Genomic DNA, 26,594 nt, shown 5'->3' on the forward strand with positions numbered 1-26,594 from the left:
GTTAATGCGTGGACATAAATTCCATCAATTGGATTAAAATATTAACTATCCAAAAGAAAAAGTTTAATGTTTGATATGTAGCAAACATACAAAAGTACAAACTTCTGCTTACCGGTATTGTGGGGAATAACTTCAAGGTAAATGCATTTGAATTATTTTAAATGAAAAACTTAGTCACAATTTACCAATTTTGTAGGTTGTAGTGGATGTGGGTGTTGTCTTCACTGTTGTTGTGGATGGTACTAAACAGCAATAAAAACAGAAATGATTAAAACATTGACTACATTTTTGGGACAAGTGCATACACCTTTGAATAGATTAACTGACTGTAGTAATGTTCCCTGGAAGTGGCCTGGGATAGCAGAATATTGAGAACACTTGCTGCCATGGGAGCAGCACAACTCCAGTACCAAGCAGGGCCACTAAGAGGGAAGTTCGCCTCAGTTTCTCTAAGTATTGAAACTCATACAGCTGAATCTCCCAAGGAGGAGAATAGCCATCAGATTGCCATTCCGCTCTTATTTATTTGCACTAAGGTGGAGTGGTGCATCTCTGGCGCGAACTTCCAAAGTGCTTTGCTTCAGAAATGCGGAGTGTACCCCTTCTCCCAATCCTCAGAGTGCAGGATTAATGCAGGAAAGCCAAGGCACATCTTTTTTTAACAGCTAGTTGCTATTTTTTGGTGAGTCTCCATTCACTAAAAAGCTGAAAACCTTTGACATCAAAACAGCATTTCAGTGTGTTAATGCATGAGGGGGTGTCAGGTGGTAGGAGCACAGGGCGGCAAGGTGGTGAGGTCAGTTTGGGGGGTGGAATCAGAGGGACGGGGAGCACAGAAGGTCGGAAGCATCAGAGGATCATAGAGAGTCAAAGGGTCAGGGGTATTTGTCAGGGGCTATCAGTGGGGAGTTCAGTTGTATAGTTATGCAAGAGTTATACATGTTTTTTTTTGCTATGTAATATTTCACAGAATCACAGAGTTGTTATGGCGCAAAACCAGGCCATTTGGCCCATTGTGTCTGCACTGGTCTCCAAATGAGCATTGTGACTTAGTGCCATTCCCCTGCCTTTTCCATATACCCTGAACATTGTTTCTAATCAAATAATCATCCAATGTCCTCTTGAGGACTTCAATTGAACTTACCACCAACACAGTTTTTTTCTCACGTCACATTTGCTTCTTTTGCAAATCACTTTAAATCTGTGCCCTCTTGTTCATGATCCTTTTATGAGCAGGAATAGTTTCTCCCATCTACTTCGTCCAGCCCCCTCATGATCTTGAACATTTCCTCTTGTCCTTCATCCTTCCAAGGAGAACAGTCCCAACCTCTCCAATCTATCTTCATAAGTGAAGTTTCTCATCCCTGGAAGCATTCTTGTAAACCTCTTCCGCACTCTCTCCAATGTGTTCACAGACTTCCTATAGTGTGGTGCCCAGAACTGTACACAATATTCCAGCTGAGGTCTAACTAGTGTCTTGTCTAAGTTCAGCATAAACTCTTTGCTTTTATACTCCATCCTCTTATTAATAAAGCCCAGGATTGTGTAAACTTTATTAACCATTCTCTCCACCTGTCCTGTCACCTTCAATTATGTATGCACATATACAGCCAGGTCCCTCTGCTCCTGTGTCCTTTAAGAAATGTACCTCTGATTTCATATTGTCTCTCCATTTTCTTCTTACCAAAATGCATCACCTTACGCTTCTCCGCATTGAACTTCATCTGCCACCTGTTTGTCCACTCCAACAACTTGTCTTTGTCCTTTTGAAGTTCCACAATGCCCTCCCCTCAGTTTTCAACGCTTCCAAGTTCTGTGTCATCTGCAAACTTTGAAATTGTCCCCTGCGCACCAAGATTTAGGTCATTAATATATATCAGGAAAAGCAAGGGTCCCAATACTGACCCCTGGGGAACACCACTACAAACCTTTTCCAGCCTGAAAAATATCATTGACCATTACCGTCTGTTTCCTATTATTCAGCCAATTTTGATTGCACATTGCTACAGTACCCTTTTAGAAATCCATGTTGGCTCTTCGTAATCAACTCACATTTCTCCATGTGACTACTAATCCTATCCCAAATAATTGTTTCTAGAAGCTTATTCATCACTAAAGTTAAACTGACTGGTCTGTAATTGCTGGGCATATTCTCACAACCTTTTTTTGAGCAAGGGCAAAATGCCTCGGTAATAATCCAGGTAAGTAAAATTGGAACTGTCCAAAGTGATTGTAACTCAGAGTTCGACGGTGCAACCTTACCTGCCATTCACACCATGCTGCCACTGCAGTGAGGTCGAAAAATTTGGCGGCCAGCCAATTCTCCGTTCACTACAGTGAGATGGGAAAATCCCACCAGCGGAATGGTGGTAAGATTCCGACCGGAGACTTTTTCAGAGGGTCCCAGAGTGCAAGGGAATTGCCAATTAGACGGTGAAACTTCCTGGGCAATTCCCGCAAAGTCTTTGTGTTGGCACTTCCGAGGGAGCCTGGAGACTGCAAGGTCCGGGGCAACTCTTCTAATGAACCTCATCCAAGAGAGCATGCTTCACTAGCGAGTTACCGTAGGCTATTTGTTTGCAGGTGTCTTCATTTGTGAGCCTAATCCTATTCTCATCCAATGTCCACTCATATGCACTAACAGGGGTCCTCACGCAGTGATCAGGACCAGGAGCATTGATCAATTCTCTTCCTCAACCCACTGAATCTGAAATAAGTTGTTGCATCCCCTTCATTTGCCTGGCTGAGGATAGCTAACTCAATGTTAACACCTATTATTTTTCAAGTCGTAAAAACAGCAGTTTAAAGATCTAAATTTAACTAATAATACGTGTTTGAAAGAATATGGGGCCGATTCTCTCATCCCGCTGCACTAGAAAATTAGCGCAACAGACCTGGAGATTCCAGCAGTGCCCGATGCATGGGATCTGCGCTAGGCATCCCAGCCCGCTAGCGTCTCCCCGCGCCAGATTGCTGGCAACGTCACATCTGTGTCGGAAATCAGCGAGAAGGCGCATAAATTATGGTAATACTAATTACCATATATTTTAAATGTGATTAGCGGGTCCCGGACTCCTAGCATCTCTTCCCCCCCACCTTCACTGCCAGGAGTGTTTCACTCCAGCGGAGATTACAGTAGCTCCCCACTAACAAGGAGCTAACGGCCTGACCCCACTTCAATGAAGGGGCGGCAATCAAGGTCCCTCTGAGGGTTGGGCACCGGGAAGGTGGTGCCCCCTGGGCATTGGCTTCTTGGCAATGCCCATCAGGCATGGGGCAAAGGGGTGGGGCCAATGGGGGCTGGTGGTGCCGCTGCCACTCTGCAGTTGGGATCGGTGAGGGAGGGAGGCCAGTGATCTTGGCTGGCAATTTTCAACCTGCTGTTGGGGGGAGGGGGGGGGGGGGGGGGGGGGGGGGGGGGGGGGGGGGGGGGGGGGAGCTGGGAGGCTGCAGAAATGGGCAGTGGAAGCTGAGCCGGGCATGGTCGGGGGGTTGGCGATCGGACCGGGGGGATGGGGGGGCGGTCAGAGTGGCAGTGATGCAGGGCTGGCCAGTGATCGGGAGGTCGGCAGACAGGGGCCACTGCACATGCACCGATCTCGGCGCTGACAGATCAGCACATGAACTGTGCTACGGGCCTCTTGGGCGGGACTAGGCCCCATCCACTGATTTTTCATGCGATTTACGCTAAGTGCACTCTGCAATGCATAGAGTGTGGAAGATTCTTCTCTGGACTCCCACTGACAAAAACAGTGTGATTTACCCCAGTTTTCACGCGAATTCGACACTTGGAATTGTTTTGGGAGAATTCCAGTCGATGTTGTTTCCTTCCATTCACAGCAATGAAACAGATTCATTTCACAGATCCATTCCATCTGTTGCAATCTCATCCTGTCATTTTGTGCAGTTAATTTCATAATGGCAGAAGATATTTGCTTGCATCCTAACAGCATTGGCACTATATATTCAATAGTATGTAAGAATCAATGATTCAGCCAAATGTTAAAGACGATAAATATCTTACCAAAGCAGCCTAACATGAATCCTATTTTGTTGTTCAGATAATACAAAGGTTGAAAGAATTTACTTTGCATTTCCCTGCAATGTATCTCAATGTACCTCTTCAACAGATATATGTTACTGATAATGGGTGTCACTGCCCTGTACTTTATCACCGTTCAAAATAAAATTAAAAGAAATCACGTATTACACAGTAAAGCAAGAGAATGGACAACATAATACTCTAGAATTTTTTTTTAAATTGCGTAAGAAGAAACCTTCAATGGTTGTTGTGGAAGTTGTTTCGATTGGAGTGGTGCTTGTTGTAGTTGTTGATCCTATTGCAAAAGATATAATAAATTATATAAGTTACAATCCTCAGTGTAGAAATTCATTTTGGATAATGGCACAAATACTCAGCTCCATTGTCAATAATGGAGTAAAATATCCGATGCTGCGTATAACCGATGATCTGATACCACGCATTTTACACCACAGGAGGGACACATTTCTACACCACCTTTTGAATATTGGAAGCTAAGCTGACTTTCTGTACTTGGCAATTATAAAGTCGGCTCTGAAAAATCTTTAACATAGAATCATAGAATAGAATCCCTACCGTGCAGAAGGAGGCCATTCGGCCCTGCACCTACAACAATCCCACCCTATCCCTGTAACCCCAAGTATTTACCCTGCTAATCCCCCTGACACAAAGGGGCAATTTAGCATCGCCAATCAACCTAACCCGCACATCCTTGGAGTGTGGGAGGAAACCGGAGCACCTGGAGGAAACCCACACAGGCACAAGGAAAACGGGCAAACTCCACACAGACAGTGAACCCAAGGCTGGAATTGGACCCGGGTCCCTGGCACTGTGAGGCAGCAGTGCTAACCACTGTGCCACCATGGGTTGTTATTGGTCCAAAACAATGTGGATGGAGTTGGGCTGAGCGCTCCTGCTCCCTCCCATTCCCATATGCAGATCAATTTAAATGACTAATACACTTTCTGTTGTTGGAAACCTCCAGGGATCCCTTTTTAAGTATCACCAGTTAGGCTGCATGATAATTCAAATGGTCTGGGTGCCCATAAGGATGGTACAGAAAATGGCCATTACATGGATCAATTTCCCCTCCCTCTGTCCCCGACATGCAGAGTATTAACCTGACCCTGAAACCCTTTAATAAGCCGATCATCAGAGGTCATTAGCCTGCAGGTTCTCCAGGCCAATAATCCTAGAAATACTACCAAACACCATTGTGTGGGAATGTAACAAGTAAAGAATAACACCTATTCATTTCATTACACATTATATATTTCAAGATTTACTAACCTACACATGTGACGATCCCATTCACGCATTTACTAGAAAAAATCGGAAAGTAGATTTAGAACATTTAGGACAATTAAGTTCTTGCTTTTGCATCTCCTGATTACCATGAGAAATATTTCTTCAGCAGATATTTCCTTACATTCTTGTCCATGGTTGTTACCTTAAAAACAGACTTTGAATCTGCTGCATCAAATGGACAAGCCAAAACACGAATGTGTCAAACCTTCAACAGAAAAATGTATACCAATCCATGCTGGTATTTCAAACCCCAAGTGACCATCCTCCACGTCCTGACACTGGCAGCTTGACACAGAGAAATGAGACTCCCACTCTACACAGTAAGGTGCCTCCCCCCCAATTGCAATGACCTCCTAAAGAGTCAGTCATCTCTTCTAAGATTGAATTGATCTCCAGTACAGGGTAATTATGTACAGTAACATAGTCTAATTGTACATAGAAATAAGCATTCCCTTCAAACATTTTAGATGATTGTTTTAATAGAAAAAAATAAAGTCATGAGATGAAGCATTTTCATTCATTGCTAGTAACAACTAAAAAGTGAATGTATTTTCATAGATACCATTCTTCACAGTCATTTCTTGTTGTTGCACCTGGGTGCAGGATTTTCCCATTATAATAACAAGTGCATTCAGATACGTTCACACATTTCAATTTGTTTTCATCCAGGAAAGGAGCATTCTCTGGACATTTTGCATAACAACCTACATTTAATAGAAAGTGATAACATGAGTGCATCAGAACTTGTTAGAATACTTCGTGATGACTTTTCGTCTTATTTGGTCTTAAATCTTTCTATGAGTAAGTATTAAAAATGACAACCTCTTAAATATTTCAACTCCCATCAGCCATTAAGCTTTGTTTTAAACATGCAATTCTGTCATATAAATCATCAAACATTCCATATTTATAAAACTGGAGCAGACCAAGTGGCATGATCGTAATTTACAAGTCGATCTTAGTGTGCACAAAACAATCAGAAAAGAAAACAAAAGCAATATTAAACCTTCAAGTATCGCAGAGTACTTCTTTCCAATGTAGTGGTCCGAACATGTTTTTGTTGTTAATGTACCACATGGCCGATAATGCCAACTGCATTCCCCAGGGGAGTTATAATAATCACAATATACAGCTGCAATGCAAAATGAAAATAGTTACCCATAACGATCGCTGATTTATTTCAGCTTTAACAATCCATGCCATTTATTGTACAGAATTTGTGTATTTCCTGTGGCGTCGTTAATGCCAAGTTGAAGGCAGAAGTGGCCTGAATTTTGCAATAAGGTGAGGCTATCAGGCATTACTATTATATTGGACAGCAGCTTCCAGCATACACACAGAGGGAAGAAATTAGGAGTTGCCCTACTGCTTCAGAAACTTTGCTCTAACAGTATGTTGCTGAATGGCAAGTACACAAAGGACAAGAAGTTGTGACACTCACCCATTAGTGATCCACTAAACGCAGCAGAAAAATAGGGATTAGCCATTTCAACGCAAACAAGTTTTTTACTACTGCCAAAGAAATCTCTCCGGCATTTAAAATGAACTTTTACATGTGTGGAGTCTCATTATATCCAAAATCAATTATTGTTGGTGATTTATTTTAAAATGTTTTAACTTTTTCTTTCTGTAACTTTTATCTCTCTTTCTTAACCCAGTTTTCTGCCCCGTTCTTTATTTTTCTGACTGTGCATGATTTGACTTTGGATTAAATATTGTAACTTGCAGTTTCTGGTTTAGATTCTGCGTGTCTCAGTGAGGCTTCTTCATTCTAATTGGTTAACGTCTCATACAGTTGTGTATTTAAAGGCCCCTTATACACTGTAGAGAGCGCTGCACTAAAATGCCTCTCCAATTATTGCAATTATGAGTCAACCCACAGCACGTGGACTGCAGCGTTTTAAGAAAGCAGCTCATCTGCCTTCTCAAGGGTAACTAGGGATGGGCACTAAATACTGGCCAGTCAGCGACACCCATGTCCTACGAATGAACATAAAAACAAAATTGCAGTCTCTAAACCGATAGAAAATCTGTGGAAATGTAATGAACAACTAGTTCCATTCATTTTCCACTGAGCACAAAATTCAGGCCAATGTTTATACTATCTGGTATACATTATACTCTCAGTCACTGAGAATAACTGAACATGTGTTTTGTTTGGCAATTAGCAGTATGTTGCTGTTCGAATTAGTCATTATATTTACATTTTCATTAAGTTGCCTTAATTATTAAATGGTTCTAGACTACTTTATTTCTTGTCTTTTAAAATACAAATGAAGGTCTACAGGATGATGGTAAAGAAAGGTAGGTTATTGATGTGTACATTTACGGGAGAATGAAAGTTGAGGTTTGGAATGAAAGGGATGTGTGTGGGTTTCATGGAAAGGAAGGTTCCAGGGTTTGAGTTTCTAGTTAGTGGTGTGTTGCTAATTTGGAAATGGTGATGGGCAGTCTTAGGGTGGGAGCACTGGGGTACCAACAGTGGAACTTAGGTATATTGGAGAGATACGTGGCCTTATGGGGATAGGACAGGACCTGGGTGGGATTGTTGTCAGTGTAGACTCGATGGGCCAAATGGCCTCCTTCTGCACTGTAGATTCCATGATTCTATGAGAGACATCGCTGGGTGTGAAAGTATGGGATGGCAGAATCATAGGGAATGGGAACAGTGGGATAGAAGTGATAGGATCGTGCTGAGAAGGCATTATAGTGGATTTAATGGTTTGGCTTCATTATGTTAGTAAAAAAAACTCTTTAAAGAAAATAAAGCCATTGCTCATGTCAATGTTGACAACTCAAAGAAAAGAGTTCTTTTCCAGGATAGTTTACCAATAAAGAATGAGGGAAAGGCACGGTGGCATAGTGGTTAGCACTGCTGCCTCACAGCACCAGGGACCCAGGTTCAACTCCGACTTTGGGTCACTCTCTGTGTGGAATTTGCACATTCTCCCCGTTTCTGCATGGGTTTCCTTCGGGTGCTCTAATTTCCTCCCACACTCCAAAGATGTGCAGGTTGGGTTGATTGATCAGGCCAAATTCCCCTTTAGTGTCAGGGGGACGAGCAGGGTAAATGCGTGGACTTATGGAGATGGGGCCTGGGGACTGTTGTCGGTGCAGGCTTAATGGGCCAAATGGCCTCCTTCTGTACTGTGGGAATTCTATGATTCAATGGGGTGTCAGAGGGGGAAGACATTGTGAGCATCAAGAAATGACAGGAAGGAGGAGGAGGAAAGAAAGGAAAGTTGAAGCATGGCATCATCTCAGCACATTGTGAATCATTCTACTTTTCAGAGATTACAGCATCTAATAATTCAACAAGGAGGTTTCAGTGTTACAATGCTGGGTAACATGACTGCATCAATAGATATTGAATAGTGAAGATAAATTACAGATCCAGGACTTGAGAGAATATCCAGAGCAGATCTTATATTTGAAGCATATCCTCCTTAAGCAGGATGGAGTGTGGGACAGATTAATGTCAAATGAAGTACAGCAGAAAACAAATTTCCTTCGTGACTCTACATATTTCTGTAAATCTTCAGGGATATTCTTGAATATAATATGTAATGGATATTGCATAACTACAATTACCTGTTCATTTACTTAGGTTGATTTGTAATTAGTTATCAGTTATTAAAGTTACTCTTAATACTTACGACATAACTCTGGGGTTCTCCAGTCAACACAAACACCAGCTTTGTTACAAGCTTCTGCATACATTGCGACAGCTGTGCAGAAACCCAGATATTTCCCTTCCAAGTCACAGGCACAAGCTTCTTGGATACAGGCCTCATAGAATGGGGTAGGATCAACCTAGTAAAAATATCACCACAAGGTTAGAAAGTGGACATTATAAGCAGAATGATTTAAGTTGATAACAAAAGGCTATCTCACCTTTTTATGGCATTTTAGAAATGCCACGTCCTTGATGATGCCACACTTCCTTTGTGCCCAGGATAAACAGTATGGGTTTCTGTCGCAAGGGAACGTTTGATTCAGTGTATCAGAACAAGATGGCGATGACTTCCAGCTGCTTCCAAACTTTACAGGGTTAGTCACCAGAGAGTTCCCCTTCGTTGTTAGATCATCCGCAACATCATCATTAAAATTTCCACACAGGCCACATACCTTTCCCTACAATACAAAATGCAGCCAGGGATTATTAAACAATCTTGGGCTTGAAATTCCACGCAGGAATTCTACTCTTTGACTGTTACTGTCAGGAGATTATTCTGATAAACCCACGACCCCCACCCATAGAGAACGATGGAGATTGGATTCTCTTCTGTAACTCTAAATCCAATATGACATTCTCAGAGAAAGAGACCAGCAGAATCTCTGGAGAATTTCAGCATCTACCACGGGCTTGGTTTTCCAGTCCTGCTGCGCTGTTCAAATACCACAGCGGGCCGGGAAATGTAAGCAGGAGGGCTGAAATGGACTTTACCGGGCCATCTTGTATGTCGTAATCCGCCTCACACCAGGAAACAACATGAGGCTGATTACAATACTGAAATATAAATTTGAATCTCATTAGTGAGCCCGGGACGGTATCACCAGACTTGCTAAATGTTTCCGAACCCGCCGGGAGGCTCCCACCAGCGGGGATTAAAGCTGGTCCCCATCAACGGGGACCAGGCATTATGGCCTCACTGGTGGGGGCAGAGGCCATTGAGCCTTCTCCCCACCTCCCCCCCCTCCGAGATCAGGGGCAGAGGGGTGCTTCTTAGTAGTGCCAGCCTGCTACCCTGGCATTGCCCAATAGGCAGCCTGCCACTGCCAGCCTGGCACAATTGGCAATGCCCACTTGGTAGCAGACAGTGCCAAAGGAGTGGGGCCTTGGGGGCGGGGGGGAGACACCAACGCGTGCACTCACAGCAATTGGTGGGGGAGAGATGGGGACAATAGGGAGGCCAGCAGTGGGCCACCAGTTCTTGCTTGTAGCCACAGTATTTATATGGCTAGTCCAATTAAGTTTTTAGTCAATGGTAACCCCCAGGATGTGGACAGCTTCTAGCAGCTATTTTCAAGATATTACACTCTGCACCAATATAAAATGAAGGTAAGTTGTTTCAGTGTTAACTGCACAATAACACCCGCTCATACACATGTCGCAAACTTTCACCTTTATGTTAAAAATGGAAGCTTAACAGCTTTCTAATGAAATACTTATTTCCAACACTTTAGCAAAGGTATTAACCGCTTTATGATTCTACATAATAATGTGGAACACAACATATATTTATTTCTCCAAGTTATTAAATACGGTTAATTCATACTTACTATTGTTACCTACATCAGTGAATTAACACCAACATCAATATCTGTTCTTCAAATCACACTTACCTTCCACCTCGGATCCAGTGTGATTGAAACTCTTGTGCGTTTGTCCCATATCACGGTGATCCCATTGGAAAATGTGAGGATTAGATAGAGTCCAACGGTGTGAAGTGAATAGGAATTATCTGCACACTGAACTTGACCAGATTTATCAGTTCGAACCACTTTGCCATCCTTCAGAATGAATTCCTTATCCTAAAATTAAAAGATTGCATGCATTCTAATCATGCTTGTAGCGTGATTTCAGCTGAGCATTGCAAACAGACATTTAAAACATATAATGTTAATGAATCTGCTATGATTATGTTTATTGATACAGATATAAAAACTGTCCTCCCCTGCAAGATTTACTTCTCTCCATCTCAGTGTCTAATTCATTGTAATCTTTCTGTGTATTTTCAATTATTTCCCTACCATTTCTTCTTTTGTTGGCCTCATTGTTGTTTTCCATCTCTACACCTTTATTTTTTAAAATGTATTGCGATTAAATTAATTAGATTTGAGGAAAGTATATTGACACATTGCAGCTTTTACCTATTTTCAAAGTTTAGAACATGCAAGAAGTTGACAATGGATAAACGTACATGGCCAGGTAGGGAGAACTGTCCTTGAACCCCTGTAAGCACGATTACTGGGGATCTAACTAGCAGAGTGGATAAGGGAGAGCCAGTGGATGTAATTAATTTGGATTTTCAGAAGGATTTTGATAAGGTCCTACTCAAAAGGTTGGTAAACACAGTTAGATCAAATGGATTGTGTGTGTGTGTGGGTTGGGGGGGTGGGCGGGGTGGTCAGTGGCAGTGGTAATATAGCGGCATGGATTGAGAAATGGTTAACGGACAAAAAACCAGGAGTAGAAATAAACAGGTCATTCTCAGGTTGGCAAGCTGCAACTAGTGGGGACGTACAAGGATCAGTACTTAGGCCCCAGCTATTCTTTATCAATGATTTGGAATTGGGCACCTGATGTAATATTTCCAAGTTTGCCGATGACTAGTTGGGAATGTGAATTGTGAGGAAGATGTGAAGATGCTTCAAGGGAATTTAGACATGGGGAAGTGAGTAGGAAAGAACATGGTAGGTGCAATTTAATGTGAAAAGACATGAAGTTATCCACTTTGGTCGGACAAACAGAAATGCAAAGTATTTTTAAAATGTTGAGAGATTTTGAAATGTTAATGTCTAGAGGGGCCTGGATATAATTGTCCATCAGTCATTGAAAATTAGTGTGCAGGTGCATCAAGCAATTAAGAAGGTAAATGGATTGTTGGCCTTTATTGCAAGAGGACTCGAGTGCAGGAGTAAAGATGTCTTCCAATTGAACAGAGCCTTGGCGAGACTGTACCAGGAGTGTTGCATACAGTTTTGGTTTCCATACTTAAGCAAGGATATACTGGCCAGTGTGGGAGTACAGAGAAGGTGGATTACTGGGATAGTCCCATGAGGAGAAATTGAGGACAATGAGCCTGCATTCTATCGAATTTAGAAGAATGAATGGCAATCTCACTGAAACATAAAATTCTGACAAGGCTCGACAAGAAGGATGGCGGTGGACTGTGAGCCTGGGGGCAGTGCCAAGAATATCCCCTCCTTGTGTGCTTTGAAGACAAATGGAATTGTTCCTAATTTCCAATGATGAAGATATTTTGCAGCAATAATATTGAGTCGATGTAGACCATGTGGTCATTGTTCTTCAGTTTCTCTACAATTTAAGCCAACTAGAAAGCTTTGTACTCTATGGACCTAAAGGTATGTCCTTTATCCACACTATGGTTCAAAATCAATAATTTAAAAAATACAAACCACAAGTAAAATTTTGATATTTCTGGAGCATGTCACGCCATTTTCACAACATGGAACACTTTCTGTTAATATTTGGAATGTCCCCTTTCCTTCACTACAATAATCCTAAAGAGAAAAATAAAAGTTAAAATGTAAGAAATTATAGAACAATAAAATGTTTTTATTCTTCTATCAGGCACCATGCAAGCAAACCTTCAGTTTTAGATGTTAACAATCACTTTTTTTCATTTGTGTGTCAGCTTAGAATCATAGAGCATGGAAACAGGCCCTTCGGCCCAACTGATCCATGCTGACCATTGTGCCCTCCCAGCTAGTCCCAATTGCCTGCATTTGACCCATATCCCTCTAATCCTTTCCCATCCATGTACTTATCCAAATGCTTTTTCAATGTTGCCATTGTACCTGCCTCAACCACTTCCTCGGGCACCTCATTCCATATACACACCACCTTCTGTGTGAAGAAGTTGCCCCTCAGGTCCCTTTTAAATCTGACCTTAAACCTATGTCCTCTAGTTTTCAATTCCCCTTCCCTGGGAAAGGGACTATGTAAGAAGTTTAACAACACCAGGTTAAAGTCCAACAGGTTTATTTGGTAGCAAAAGCCACACAAGCTTTCGAGGCTCTAAGCCCCTTCTTCAGGTGAGTGGGAATTCTGTTCACAAACAGAACTTATAAAGACACAGACTCAATTTACATGAATAATGGTTGGAATGCGAATACTTACAACTAATCCAGTCTTTAAGAAACAAAACAATGGGTAAATTGAGTCTGTGTCTTTATAAGTTCTGTTTGTGAACAGAATTCCCACTCACCTGAAGAAGGGGCTTAGAGCCTCGAAGGCTTGTGTGGCTTTTGCTACCAAATAAACCTGTTGGACTTTAACCTGGTGTTGTTAAACTTCTTACTGTGTTTACCCCAGTCCAACGCCGGCATCTCCACATCATGACAAAGGGACTATGGCCAGGATTTTACCACCCCACCCACCACAGGAATCAGAGCGGGTGAGGGGCGGACCATGGGAAGGTCTATTGCAGACTCGATGGGCCAAATGGCCTCCTTCTGTGCCGTAGGGTTTCTATGATTTCTATGACCTTGGGCGGGATTTTATGGTTTTGGGACGAGCAAGGCTGTACAATTCCACCCTATGCGCGTTCATCCTATTTATGCCCCTCATTTTATACACCTCAATAAAGTCACCCCTCATTCTCCTACGATCCAAGGAATAAAGTCCTAGCCTGGCCAACCTCTCCCTATAACTCAGGCCCACTATCCTGACAACATCCTCATGAATCTATGTTGCACTCTTCCCAGTTTATCAATGTATTTCCAATAACAGGGTGACCAAGACTTGTTAATGTTTCACACATTGGGGGCTGTTGAAACCGATCACATCATTGGAATGGGAGCTGAAGACCGATAAAGGTACTTTTTCCTGACACTGTTACCTACTCAACCCAAAGCTTGAGACAGAAAGGTTGAAATGAGATGATGGTTTCCCAAGGTTATATTTATTGAAGAGGAGGAGGAGGAGTGACCTTATTGAGGCCTGTAGCGTGCATGTGTTCCTCCTCCTCTTTGTGATGCTACCAGCCCTAATGGCCTGGATTCCCAGCTCTTATGGAAATGGAAATTTCCATCCACCATCGAAACAGATAGCAATTCACTAGAATCAGAGAAAGAAGAGTGAGACCACTGCCAATATAGAATTGGTCAGGGTAAAACAAATGAGAAGGAATGTGTGGTAAGGTAGGGAAGAAGACTGGAGGGAGGGCGGAAGAATACAATGAGAGGAGATGAGCAGATCACCTGCCGAAGGGGATAGGAAGAGGAAGTGAATGGGGAGGAGAGGATGGACTGGATGGAAAGAGTGGAAAGACTACAATGAGAGGAAAGTAAACAGTAGAAAATGAAGGGGAGACATAAAGGAAAATAAGGTCTCCCATGCAAGGCTTCTCGAAAAAGTGAGAGGGCATGGGATCCAAGGGGCTGCTGCCCTGTGGATCCAGAACTGGCTTGCCCAAAGGAGGCAGAGAGTGTGTATAGATGGGTCTTTTTCTAATTGGAGGTCGGTCACCAGTGGTGTGCCCCAGGGATCTGTTCTGGGACCCTTGCTGTTTGTCATTTTCATAAATGACCTGGATGAGGAAATGGAGGGATGGGTTGGTAAGTCTGCCGATGACACGAAGGTTGGTGGGGTTGTGGATAGTCTGGAGGGATGTCAGAAGTTACAGAGGGACATAGATAGGATGCAAGACTGGGCGGAGAAGTGGCAGATGGACTTCAACCCAGATAAATGCGTAGTGGTCCATTTTGGCAGGTCAAATGGGATGAAGGAGTACAATATAAAGGGAAAGACTCAGTAATGTAGAGGATCAGAAGGACCTTGGGGTCCGGGTCCATAGGACTCTAAAATCGGCCCCGCTGGTGGAGGAGGTGGTTAAGAAGGCGTATGGTGTGCTGGCCTTTATCAATTGAGCGATTGAGTTTAGGAGTCCGGGGATAATGATGCAGCTATATAAGACCCTCGTCCGACCCCACTTGGAGTACTGTGCTCAGTTCTGGTCACCTCATTACAGGAAGGATGTGGAAAAGATTGAAAGGGTGCAGAGGAGATTTACAAGGATGTTGCCTGGATTGAGTGGCATGCCTTATGAGGATAGGCTGAGGGAGCTCGGTCTTTTCTCCTTGGAGAGACGTAGGATGAGAGGAGACCTAATAGAGGTATATAAGATGTTGAGAGGCATAGATCGGGTGGACTCTCAGAGGCTTTTTCCCAGGATGGAAATGGCTGCTACGAGAGGACACAGGTTTAAGGTGCTGGGGGGTAGGTACAGGGGAAATGTTAGGGGGAAGTTTTTCACACAGAGGGTGGTGGGCGAGTGGAATCGGCTGCCGTCAGCGGTGGTGGAGGCAAACTCAATAGGGTCTTTTAAGAGACTCCTGGATGAGTACATGGGAATTAATAGGATGGAGGGTTATAGGTAGGCCTAAAAGGTAGGGATATGTTCGGCACAACTTGTGGGGCCGAAGGGCCTGTTTTGTGCTGTAGTTTTCTATGTTTCTATGTTTCTAAAATCAATGGCAAAATTAGAGTAATTAAATGGATGACGATAGTAGGAAGGTGAAATGGATGATAATGAAGGAAGAAAGAAGGGCAGAAGATGGGATTAATGTTTTGAGGGAAATATAGGAGCAGCTAAACACCCATAAAGAGCCCTTTTATCACAATCCAAATTCAATCCATTCCATACCACATTACTACCATTTATTATTAATTGTTCTGGCAAAGAGCTGGCACAAACAAATGCAATATCCTGTAAACTTTCTTTTTGGTTCCATGTTATAGACATATTTGCGTCTTCTCCTATACCCCAAATGCAAAAAGGGAAAGAGGGAAAATGTTCCACATTACTTGAAGAGTGGGAAAAAGTAATAAATCTGCGTCACTAGGATTTGAATCGTAGGAGTATCTGTGTGTGTCTACAATATATTATTGTTTGTAAGACATGGGAGTCTGCAAATCCTGTGTGAAATCTACATCAATATAGTTTAGAACATGTAAATACATCCTGAATGGATGTAGTTAACTACAAGATCAGCAACTTAGTTCATCATTTATTCTTGTTCAGTTACCTCAGCTAAAACATATTCACAGTTGCCATCAAACATGTATCTCTTTCCATCAAAGGTTATATATTGACCATCTCCATGAACCTGGCAGGTCTTTGGACATCGCTTATCCGTACAATGCCATCTTCCTGCTTTGCAGAGGCTGCAATATAACCAAAAAAAAGTAATGCTGTTTCCATAATGCCATTCAGATGTGGACACGGAAGGCACATTTTGTCAGATAACTCGACCATGAAGCATCTCGCAATGTTAATGGTGCTGTGTAAATACAAGTGGTGGTGGTTGTTGCAAAGTGAGGGGAAGGCCACGTTACTCATGAGCAACACCATTTTAGACTTTGCTTGAAAATTAAATTTTCATATTCAATAGCTCCCTGATAAAAGATGCTGCTCAGACTGCAACTGTGACATAAAATAGGATGCAAGAAAAATACTTTGTTAAGAGCATTGTTATTTCAGTCTCGGCTATTGAAGCACTGAACCTATCCATCAGCTGATGACAGCTCCCTCCCAAAGTTCCAGATTTCTTCCATTGCTTTGAAAACCCCATTATTTGGAATCATGTGATCCAGTGTGCAGCACAATGATATATATATATATAATTTTTTTCATGCTTTTCTTGTTTTTTCCAGGGCTGCATTGGTCAAATGGTGACAGAAATGACAAAACAAACAGGAAGTTTGATACTTTTTCAGTTTATGGATAAATGGCTAAGGACTTGATTGTCAAAGTGAATCACTCTATGCAATATTAGTATCAGAAACAGGAACAAATGTGCATGTAAATCCTTAGGCTGCTGTTTTCAGAAAGGAATTAATTTATGTATTGAAAGGTGGAAAGCATGATTTCAACCCACATGGATCCCAAAACAGAACAAAAACGTTCCTGAGCAACGTTGCACAATGTTTAAGTCTCGCAGGGCGTGGTTAGGAATAAAGGTAGAAATTATGGACAATGGCGCCATTATGGAAACAAGAGGTCATATAACAGCATGTGGGACCAACACAGACTAAACTGGGACCAATACACTACAACTTAATGTAACTTTCTACCAATAATGGGACTGTAAATCCCCTGCATTGTGTAAGATGGTACAGGGAACCGACACATCCACAGCTAAAGAGAATGATGCAACGTCTGAAACTAAACACTCAGCGGCACGGTGGCACAGTGGTTAGCACTGCTGCCTCACAGCACCAGAGACCTGGGTTCGATTCCCAGCTTGGTCACTGTCTGTGTGGAGTTTGCACATTCTCCCAGTGTCTGCATGGGTTTCCTCGGGGTTCTCCAGTTTCCTCCCACAGTCCAAAGATGTGCAGGGTTAGTGAATTGACCATGATAAATTCTCCTTCAGTGTACCCGAACAGGCACCGGAGTGTGGCGACTAGAGGATTTTCACAGCAACTTCATTGCAATGTGAAGTTTAACTTTAACAGCAGTAGATATCCTACTTTGTCTTATTTTCTCTATGTCCAAGATCATACTTCAAGTTGTTTTTCTGTAGTTACATTTCAGCTTCCCTTGTCTTTTCAAGTTGTATTAACCAGTCATTGATATCAGAGATGTCATTAGATTGGAAAACCACAATCAAGTCTATTTAAATTGTTGACATTGGCATTTCAGCAGACTGAACTTAATATAGGAATTTGGGTATTCCTTAAGGTAACAGATTGTTATTTTATTCTTTCATGTGATGTGCGTGTCGTTGGCTGGGCCAGCATTTACTCCCTATCCCTAATTACCCTTCAACTGAGTGGCTTCCCAGGCCATTTCAAAGGGATTTGGAGTGATATGTAGGCAGGTAAGAACACCAGATTTTCCTTCCCTAAAGGGCATCAGTGAACCAAATGGGTTTTTACAACAGTGGTTTGATGGTCATTGTTAAACTTTTAATTTCAGATTATTGTTTTATTGAATTAAATTTCACCATTTGCCATGGTGGGATTAGAACCTGGGTCCCCAGAGAATCTCTCTGGGTCTCTGGATTACTAATCCAGTGGCAATACCACCACCTCCCCTCTACAACATTCATCATGGTCCAATATCCTAGAAGAGTGGTATAAATGTTCTTTTAAATTATTTAATCGCACCAGTTATTGCAGTCCTTTTGGATTGTTTTTCCTGCAGCATGACTTTCTCCTCCATATGAACAAGGGCACTGTTCAGGAGCAATACATCTTCCATTGTCATCTTCCACAAGATCACCAGCACAGACACAGCCAGGGACACAGCGGCTATCCAACTTCTAGGAAAGAAAACACAAATCATTTGTTTTTCCTAGTTCAGTGTGTTAAATCCACTGAGAAACAAACAATACGGATTTGCATCGCATTGTAATTATTAATTTTACACAATTACTCTAAATCAAGTATTACACAACATTCAGCAAGATGAAAATGACATCACCTATATTCTGCATTGAAATTAATTCTGTTTGACTGCACCTGTTTAAATTTAGAGGTAGAGGCAAAAATTAAGAATGGTTAGTGAATCTGTGGAATTCATTGCCACAGAAGGCTGTAGAGACCAAGTCATTGAGTGTATTTAAGGCAGAGATATATAGGTTCTTGATTGGTAAAGGGATCAAAGGTTACAGAGAAAAGGCGGGAGAATGGGTTTGACAAACATATCAGCCATGATTGAATGTTGGAGCAGATTTGAAGGGCTGAATGGCCTAATTCTGCTTCTATATCTTATAGTCTTATGGGAGTTGTTTACTTATGATGCATGTACTGTAGGGCACATTGCATGACTCTGGATGAATCTGTATCTGGGGTCACCATTACAGATGTCAGAGCAGCTTTCTCGAAGGTCAACCCATGGAAAGCAACTGGCCCAGATGGGGTACCTGGAAAAGCACTCAGATCCTGCATGGATCAGCTGGTGGTGGGTATTCACAGACATGTTCAACCTCTCTTTACAACAATCTGAGGTCCCTATCTGCTTCAAGAAGACGACAATCTTCCTGGTACCTAAGAAAAACCAAGCAGCGTGCCTTAATGACTATTGGCTGGTGGCTCTGACATCCATCATTATGAAATGCTTCGAAAGGTTAGTCATGGCACAAATCAATTCCAGCCTCCCAGGCGACGTGGATCCACTACAGTTTGCCTATCACCGTAACAGGTCCACAGCAGACGCCATCTCCCTGGCCCTGCACTCAACCCTGGAAAAGGACACCTTTATCAGACTCCTATTTATTGACTACAGCTCAGCCTTCAACACCATTATTTCCACAAAACTCATCTCCAAACTCCGTGGCCTGGGCCTTGGCACCTCCCTCTGCAACTGGACCCTGAACGTGCTAACCAACAGACACAATCAGTAAGGATAGGCAACAAAACCTCCTCCATGATCATCCTCAACACCGGTGCCCCACAAGGCTGTGTTCTCAGCCCCCTGCTATACTCCTTATACACCTATGACTTTGTGGCCAAATTCCCCTCCAATTCGATTTTCAAGTTTGCTGACGACACCACCGTGGTGGGTCGGATCTCAAACAATGACGAGACAGAGTACAGGAATGAGATAGAGAATCTGGTGAATTGGTGCGGCAACAATAATCTCTCCCTCAATGTCAACAAAACGAAGGAGACTGTCATCGACTTCAGGAAGTGTAAAGGAGAAAATGCCCCTGTCTACATCAACGGGGATGAAGTAGAAAGGGTCGAGAGCTTCAAGTTTTTAGGTGTCCAGACCACCAATAACCTGTCCTGGTCCCCCCATGCCGACATTACAGTTGAGAAAGCCCACCAATACCTTTTCTCAGAAGACTAAGGAAATTTGGCATGTCAGCTACGATTCTCACCAACCTTTACAGATGCACCATAGAAAGCATTCTTTCTGGTTGTATCACAGCTTGGTATGGCTCCTGCTCTGCCCAAGACTGCAAGGAACTACAAAAGGTCATGAATGTAGCCCAATCCATCAGTCTCCCATCCACTGACTCTGTCTACACTTCCCGCTACCTCAGAAAAGCAGCCAGCATAATTAAAGACCCCACACATCAATGACATTCTCCCTTCCACCTTCTTCCGTTGGGAAAAAGATACAAAAGTCTGAGGTCACTTACCAACCAACTCAAGAACAGCTTCTTCCCTGCTGCCATCAGACTTTTGAATGGACCTACCTTGCATTTAGTTGATCTTTCTCCACACCCTAACTATGACTGCAACACTACATTCTGCACTCTCTCATTTCCTTCTCTATGAACGGTATGCTTTGTCTGCATAGCATGCAAGAAACAATACTTTTCACTGTATGTCAATACATGTGACAATAATAAATCAAATCAAATCAAATCTAATCAGAGACTGGTCGCACTTTGTCCAGACACAAGAAAACTGTGCCGTCTGATCTTTAGGAGAGAACCGGCTCTCCACAGATATTAAAACTCAAGTTTAAGATGTCTCCATGGCAGTACAGTGAACTTTCTACGATTAGTTTCACACCAGCTGAAATGCAATGCGATACTATTTCCTGAGGTGCCCTCAAATACTAGGCTTCAGTCAGCTAGGTTCCTTGTTGCATCAACATTTTCACATCGGTGTCCATCCAAAATCCCCTCTTAAAGAAACCGTTCAGTCATTATTCACTTCCCTTTGGTGTAAATTAAAGCCCGCAAAATGACAAATCGATGAATGGACAAGTATCACTTACGTTTGACAAATTTTGACGTCTGCATGTCTTTGCATTGTTCTTTTTACTTAAGATCACATTGATACAATCATCATAAACTTTCCCATTTGTACATCCTAAGAAAGAAAATCCCAATGTTTGTTAAAAACAAATTTTGATTAAACACTTGTGTCAATTACCAACTGATGAAATAGATGCAACAGCTCACCTGGACGGGCGGTGGTAGGAATTGCGGGACAGGAAAGTTGCCCATTTTCACAAGTGCTGAATGAGAAAAAACAGTTATATTTTGAACACATATTTAGTAAATTATTTACTCAATGTTGGCAGGATATGATCCAATATGCTTACCAGGTCCTACCGTTCTGAGTGATGCTCTGCCCTTTTTTGATAACCAGTTCACCAAAGTAACAGGGGCAGTCTGATTTATCAATACAAACTCCAGCGTTGTCCATGTACTTCCCCTCAGGACATCCACAGCCAAAAACTGGGATATCCTTAACTCTGCAGGTGTAATCATATTTGGATAGCGATTGACAGGTGCGGTTACAGGCCATCATGTCATTCTCAAAGACCTGAGTGTTGGCGCATGGTTTATCTAGGTAGAAATATAAGGCTTTCATTAGTACAAAGAAGAAAATTAGTGAGGTCACTTAAAGCCAGAGATTACAACGAGGAATAAGGAAATAGCAGAAACATTAAACAACATTTCTTTGTCTGTCTTCACAGCGGAGGATGTAAAGAACATACTTTGTTGAGAACCAAGGGTCAAAACGAGAGTGAGGAAGTTAATTTAATTTTTAAGTAAGAGAAGGTACGAGTAAAAGTAATGCCTGACAACTTTCTGGATCACATCCTAGAGTTTTAATAAAGGTGGTTGCAGAGATAGTGGATGGATTGGGATCTTCCAGAATTCCCTAGATTCTAGAATGTAGTATATGAATTGAAAAGTAGGAAATGTAACCCGATTTTTCATGATGGGAGGGAGGGAGAAAACAGGGCATTATGGGTGGAATTTTACGGGTGTTTTATGCCCATTTTGCAGTGGGAAAACGTCATAAAATTAGGCGTAAAGCGACTAGCGCGAATGGCGCCGGTTTTCACGCCTGTCGTGATTATATGACACCCGGGTTTCCGGCATGTTCAGCTTCTCGCAGGAAATGGGCAAGAGGCTGACTAATTTATTTAAATTTGTGTGTTTGCTCATTTCTATGTGTTCAGTGAGCCCGATGTTCGATTGTCCGGACTCATTTGCCTTTATGGCGTCGCCAGGAGAGGTTCTCTCCAGCGAGGAAAACACCTGCTCCCCATGAACAAGGAGCAGTCGCGTTGTCCTCGCCGGTGGAACTGGAGGCCATTAGAGCCCCCTGGGCAGGCCAAGTGCAAGGCAGGGGTGCCCCTTGGGCAGTGCCAGACTGGCAGTGCCACCCTGGCACCTTGGCAATGCCAGCCTGACACCTGGGCAATCCCCACCTGGCAGTGCCAGGAGTCGGGGCCTATGGGAATGGGGCCCACTGCCACTCTGCATGCGATCGCTGGGAAAGGACAGCTGGGCCGGAATAGGTCTGGGTGGCGGGGCCGCCATCAGTGGGGACGGAGGAGGTCTGCGATTGGTCTGGGCAACGGTGCATGCACCTTGGGCCGCAGGCCCCCGCAATTGCAGGGGGGTTGTTCTTTGAGGCTGCCTGCAGTAGCAGGGGCCTGACAGCTCTCTCTCTGTCTGTAAGACCCCTGCTACTGTTAATGCGCATGTGCAGCATCAGAGGTCTGCACATGTGCAATACCTCCGTCTACAGGCTGTCTGGTGAGTTAAGCCCCGCCCAGAGCCTCTCTGGCTAGAAACTGACAAGCCCATCTTTTTAGAGACAGAGTGCATAAGATTGGGCATGAAAACTCACCCAAAAACGGATCTGAAACTCTCCCATTTTCAGACTAGCTGGACACTTCGAAAAAATCTCATAAAATTCCGCCCTCTAAGTCAGTTAGCCTGACATCAGTAGCAGAGAAAGTGCTAGAATCTAATTTTAAGGATGTGGTAACGGGGCACTTGAAAATCACACTATAATGAGGCAGAATTGACATGACTTTATGAAAGGGAAATCATGTTTGAAAAATCCATTGGAGATTTTTTGAGGGCGTAAGTAGCAGGGTTGAACAGGGAAGGCAGTAAGTGTAATATATTTGGATGTTCAGAGGGCGTTCAATAAGATATCACACAGAAGCTTGTTACATAAGTTTAGGGTTCATGGGATTGAGTTAATAAATTAATGTTGATTGAGGATTGCCACAAACTAGTCATTTCCATTCTGGCGGGGCATAACTAGCATAGTGTGCAAGGATCAATGCCTGACAATTGGTTATTTACAATCTACATTAAAAACTACATTAAATTTCTGAGCGCACGAGTGTTTACTGATCACACAATGCTAGGTCAGAGGGTAAGCTGTGAGGAGGATACAAATCGTGAAATGATTGGGCAATAAGGTGACAGATGGGTTATATTGTGGGGAAGTGTGAAACTATCCACTTTGCCACTGGATTAGTGGAGTACTTTTTTGGAAAATGAGAGAGTAAAAATGTTGGTATTCAGAGGAATTTGGGAGTCCTTGTGCATGAGTCACAAAAAGTTAGTATGTAGGTACAACCCACAATTAAAATCCTTTGCCATATATGGAGAGGTTGATTAAAATGGGCCTATATTCTCTGGAATTTGAAAGAGAAAAGTAATTTAATTGAAAGCTATGAAAGCTTTAGGTGGCTGGATAGTCAGTATCACATCAATTGTTCATTATAAACTCCAGATGATGTTTAGTTCCATTGGTTACAGGTGTATTATATAATGAACAACCAACACAATTCCACCTGCTCTGAATTCCCGTCATGCCCAAATTCACCCCACTAATTTTGATTTTATCATTTTATTTCACTAAAAACATAAACAAAATCATTATTTACTGCAAATGTTTCCTCTCCAGTTTCTCACTAAGACACCATGAGCAGCACACTCATGAACGTACGCTCCCAATCCAGTGCACAGACAGTCATTGATGTTCTCACAGGCACAGGTAGCAGCAACACACATCTAAATAAGTAAATTAAGTTAATATTTGAAAAATCTTAGCCATAATTCAAAAGGTAGTGTGTCATATAATTCTATCATTAACTTATGTCCACAATGCATGTTTATTTTAGCTAGATTTCAGAGTACAAAACTAAACAATACAGCTTTACAGGTTTTGGATGCATTATTTTGTGGTACACACCTGTTCATTTTCCTTTATCAATCCGCAACAGAAAAAACTTCATGCATACTGCACAATAGATTAAGAAGCTTCTTTCCCTTTATATGGAATGTTTGATGTCTCGAAAGACCAGCATTTATTACTCATCTCTTATTGCCCTTGAACTCAGCGGTTTGCTAGTTTGCTCGGCCATTTTTTTAAAAATTCATTCAGAGGATGTGGGTGTCGCTGGCTGGGCCAGCATTTATTGCCCATCCCTAACCCACCTCGAACTGAATGTATTTCAGAGGGCATTTATGAGGCGACCACATTGCTGTGGATCTGGAGCCACATGTAGGCCTGACCGGGTAAGAACAGCAGATTTCCATCCCTAAAGGACATTAGTGAACCAGTTGGGTTTTTATGACAATCGACAACGGTTTCATTGTCATCCTTAGACTTCTAATTCCAAATTTTTATTGAATTCAAATTTCACCATCTGCCATGGTGGGATTTGAACCCAGAGCATTGTCCTGAGCCTCTGGATTACTAGTCCAATGTGGCATTACAACTGTTGCCCCCATATCCATCTGATCAATTTTCTATTAATTATCATAATTGTGCAGACTTTGTGCATCATTTTAAATTATAAAGAAAAAATAGAAAAACGTTTAAAGCACCTTTTACAACCTTGGAATGTCAAAAGCATGTTACAGCAAGTTAAATGGTTTTGAAGTGTAGTCACTGTTGTAATGGATTAAAAGCTGCTCCTTTCCACACAGCAGTATCAAGCCATCTGTTTTAGTGATGTTGGTAACTGCTGTTGGCCAGGTTCAGTAGGGACTCCATGGCTGGAATTCTCCGGCCGATCACACTAGCGAGATTCTCCGGTCCCGCCAGCAACGCACCCCCGCCCACAGATTTCGTGATAGCGTGGAGTGATATAGAGTCATAGAGGTTTACAACATGGAACAGGCCCTTCGGCCAAACTTGTCCATGCTGCTCCTTTTTTTTTTACTAAGCTAGTCCCAATTGCCCGCATTTGACCCATATCCCTCTATAGCCATCATACCCGTGTAACTGTCTAAATGTTTTTTAAAAGACAAAATTGTATCCACCTCTACTACTACCTCTGGCAGCTCGTTCCAGACACTCACCACCCTGTGTGTGAAAAACTTTCTCCTCTGGGCACTTTTGCATCTCTCCCCTCTCACTTAAACCTATGCCTTCTAGTTTTAGACTCCCCTATCTTTGGGAAAAGATGTTGACTATCAACCTTATCTATGCCCCTCATTATTTTATAGACCTCTATAAAATTACCCCTAAGCCTCCTACGCTCCAGAGAAAAAAGTCCCAGTCTATCCAGCCTCTCCTTATAACTCAAACCATCAAGTCCCAGTAGCATCCGAGTAAATCTTTTCTGCACTCTTTCTAGTTTAATAATATCTTTTCTAACAGGGTGACCAGAACTGCACACAGTATTCCAAGTGTGGCCTTACCAACATCCCGTACAACTTCAACAAGTCCCAACTACATCAATATCAATGGGAAATCCTGGGAGGCCGGAGAATCTCGCCGCATATTCTTCTTTGAAATGTCTCCCCAAGTGGGCCATTGAGGCCTTAGTTTAAGATCTCATATGAAGTACAACACTTCTGACAATGTAGCACTCCCTCAATGCTGAAGTAGCAGCCTGAATTATATACCTCAGTCTCTTGAGTAGGACTTGAACCCACAGCCTTATGACTCAGAAGCGAGACTGTTACCACTTAGCCATAACAATTAACCATTTTTTAAAAAACAAAATAACCTGGACTTCTTACTTGATAGTATTTCATGTAATCCACTGTAGAATGGCAAACAGAGAAAGCACCTCTTGGATCTTTCAAACGGGAGCAGTGTAGTTTGGCATAATTTTCTGTAATAAAATTTCCATGTGTGATGATTTTTTTTAATGGTTGAATCCGAACGTTAAAACACAAACAAAATCTTCTTACTTATTCACATATTTAAAGAAATCTGGATTTTTTGTTCATAGAAAGAGCTGTCTCACAGAAGAACATGTCATTTTAGATTTTTAGTTGCTGAGGGGAAAAGGGATGCAGATTATCACGTGACAGTAACGCAGGATTAATTGTACAATTACTCACTATGTTGAGTTAAGGAATACATGTTTTAAATGAGTATGTGGAATTGATCATTAGGTAGCTAAGGAAATAATTTTATCACGAGGAGGGGACTATATTTTTCACTCCTGCCCACCACGGGAATGGTCGCAGGTGGGATGGAAAATTTGACGGACCATTTAAAGGTCCATGGACCTCAGGTGGGTATTTCCTGTCTTGGGGCCGGTGTGACTGAACAAGCCTGCCTGTGGTCTTTCAAATCCCCCAAATGCAGAAATAAGGACCTTGGTGTTTATAAATTCTGTAGCTGAGATGGGATTTGATACCTGCAATATTGAAACACATACACTTAAAAATATTGCCTCACATGTTCAGGGCCAAATTTGAATACTTCCATTTTTCAAATCAACCATCCCTTACAGTGCTACTGCTGATCACTAATAAAGAATTGTCAACAGTTTGAACCTGTGAATTTGCTTCTTGGAGA

The 26,594-nt window shown here is 42.4% G+C and overlaps 1 protein-coding gene across 1 annotated transcript in view; it reads right to left on the reverse strand.

Moving 5' to 3' along the window:
• LOC144507484 (mucin-5AC-like) overlaps positions 1-26,594 on the reverse strand; it is a 229,113-nt gene that overhangs the window by 176,483 nt on the left and 26,036 nt on the right. The window contains exons 15-28 of the mRNA XM_078234610.1: positions 21,112-21,358; positions 20,969-21,024; positions 20,782-20,876; positions 18,213-18,367; positions 16,127-16,265; positions 12,494-12,598; positions 10,697-10,885; positions 9,245-9,484; positions 9,007-9,163; positions 6,357-6,482; positions 5,913-6,054; positions 5,333-5,364; positions 4,278-4,337; positions 186-242 (exon numbers count right to left, since the gene is read on the reverse strand). Coding sequence (XP_078090736.1) covers positions 186-242; positions 4,278-4,337; positions 5,333-5,364; positions 5,913-6,054; positions 6,357-6,482; positions 9,007-9,163; positions 9,245-9,484; positions 10,697-10,885; positions 12,494-12,598; positions 16,127-16,265; positions 18,213-18,367; positions 20,782-20,876; positions 20,969-21,024; positions 21,112-21,358 — 1,800 coding nt within the window. The remainder of the gene's footprint in view (positions 1-185; positions 243-4,277; positions 4,338-5,332; positions 5,365-5,912; positions 6,055-6,356; positions 6,483-9,006; positions 9,164-9,244; positions 9,485-10,696; positions 10,886-12,493; positions 12,599-16,126; positions 16,266-18,212; positions 18,368-20,781; positions 20,877-20,968; positions 21,025-21,111; positions 21,359-26,594) is intronic.

Source organism: Mustelus asterias, chromosome 19 (assembly GCF_964213995.1).
Source record: "Mustelus asterias chromosome 19, sMusAst1.hap1.1, whole genome shotgun sequence".
Lineage (NCBI taxonomy): Eukaryota > Metazoa > Chordata > Chondrichthyes > Carcharhiniformes > Triakidae > Mustelus > Mustelus asterias.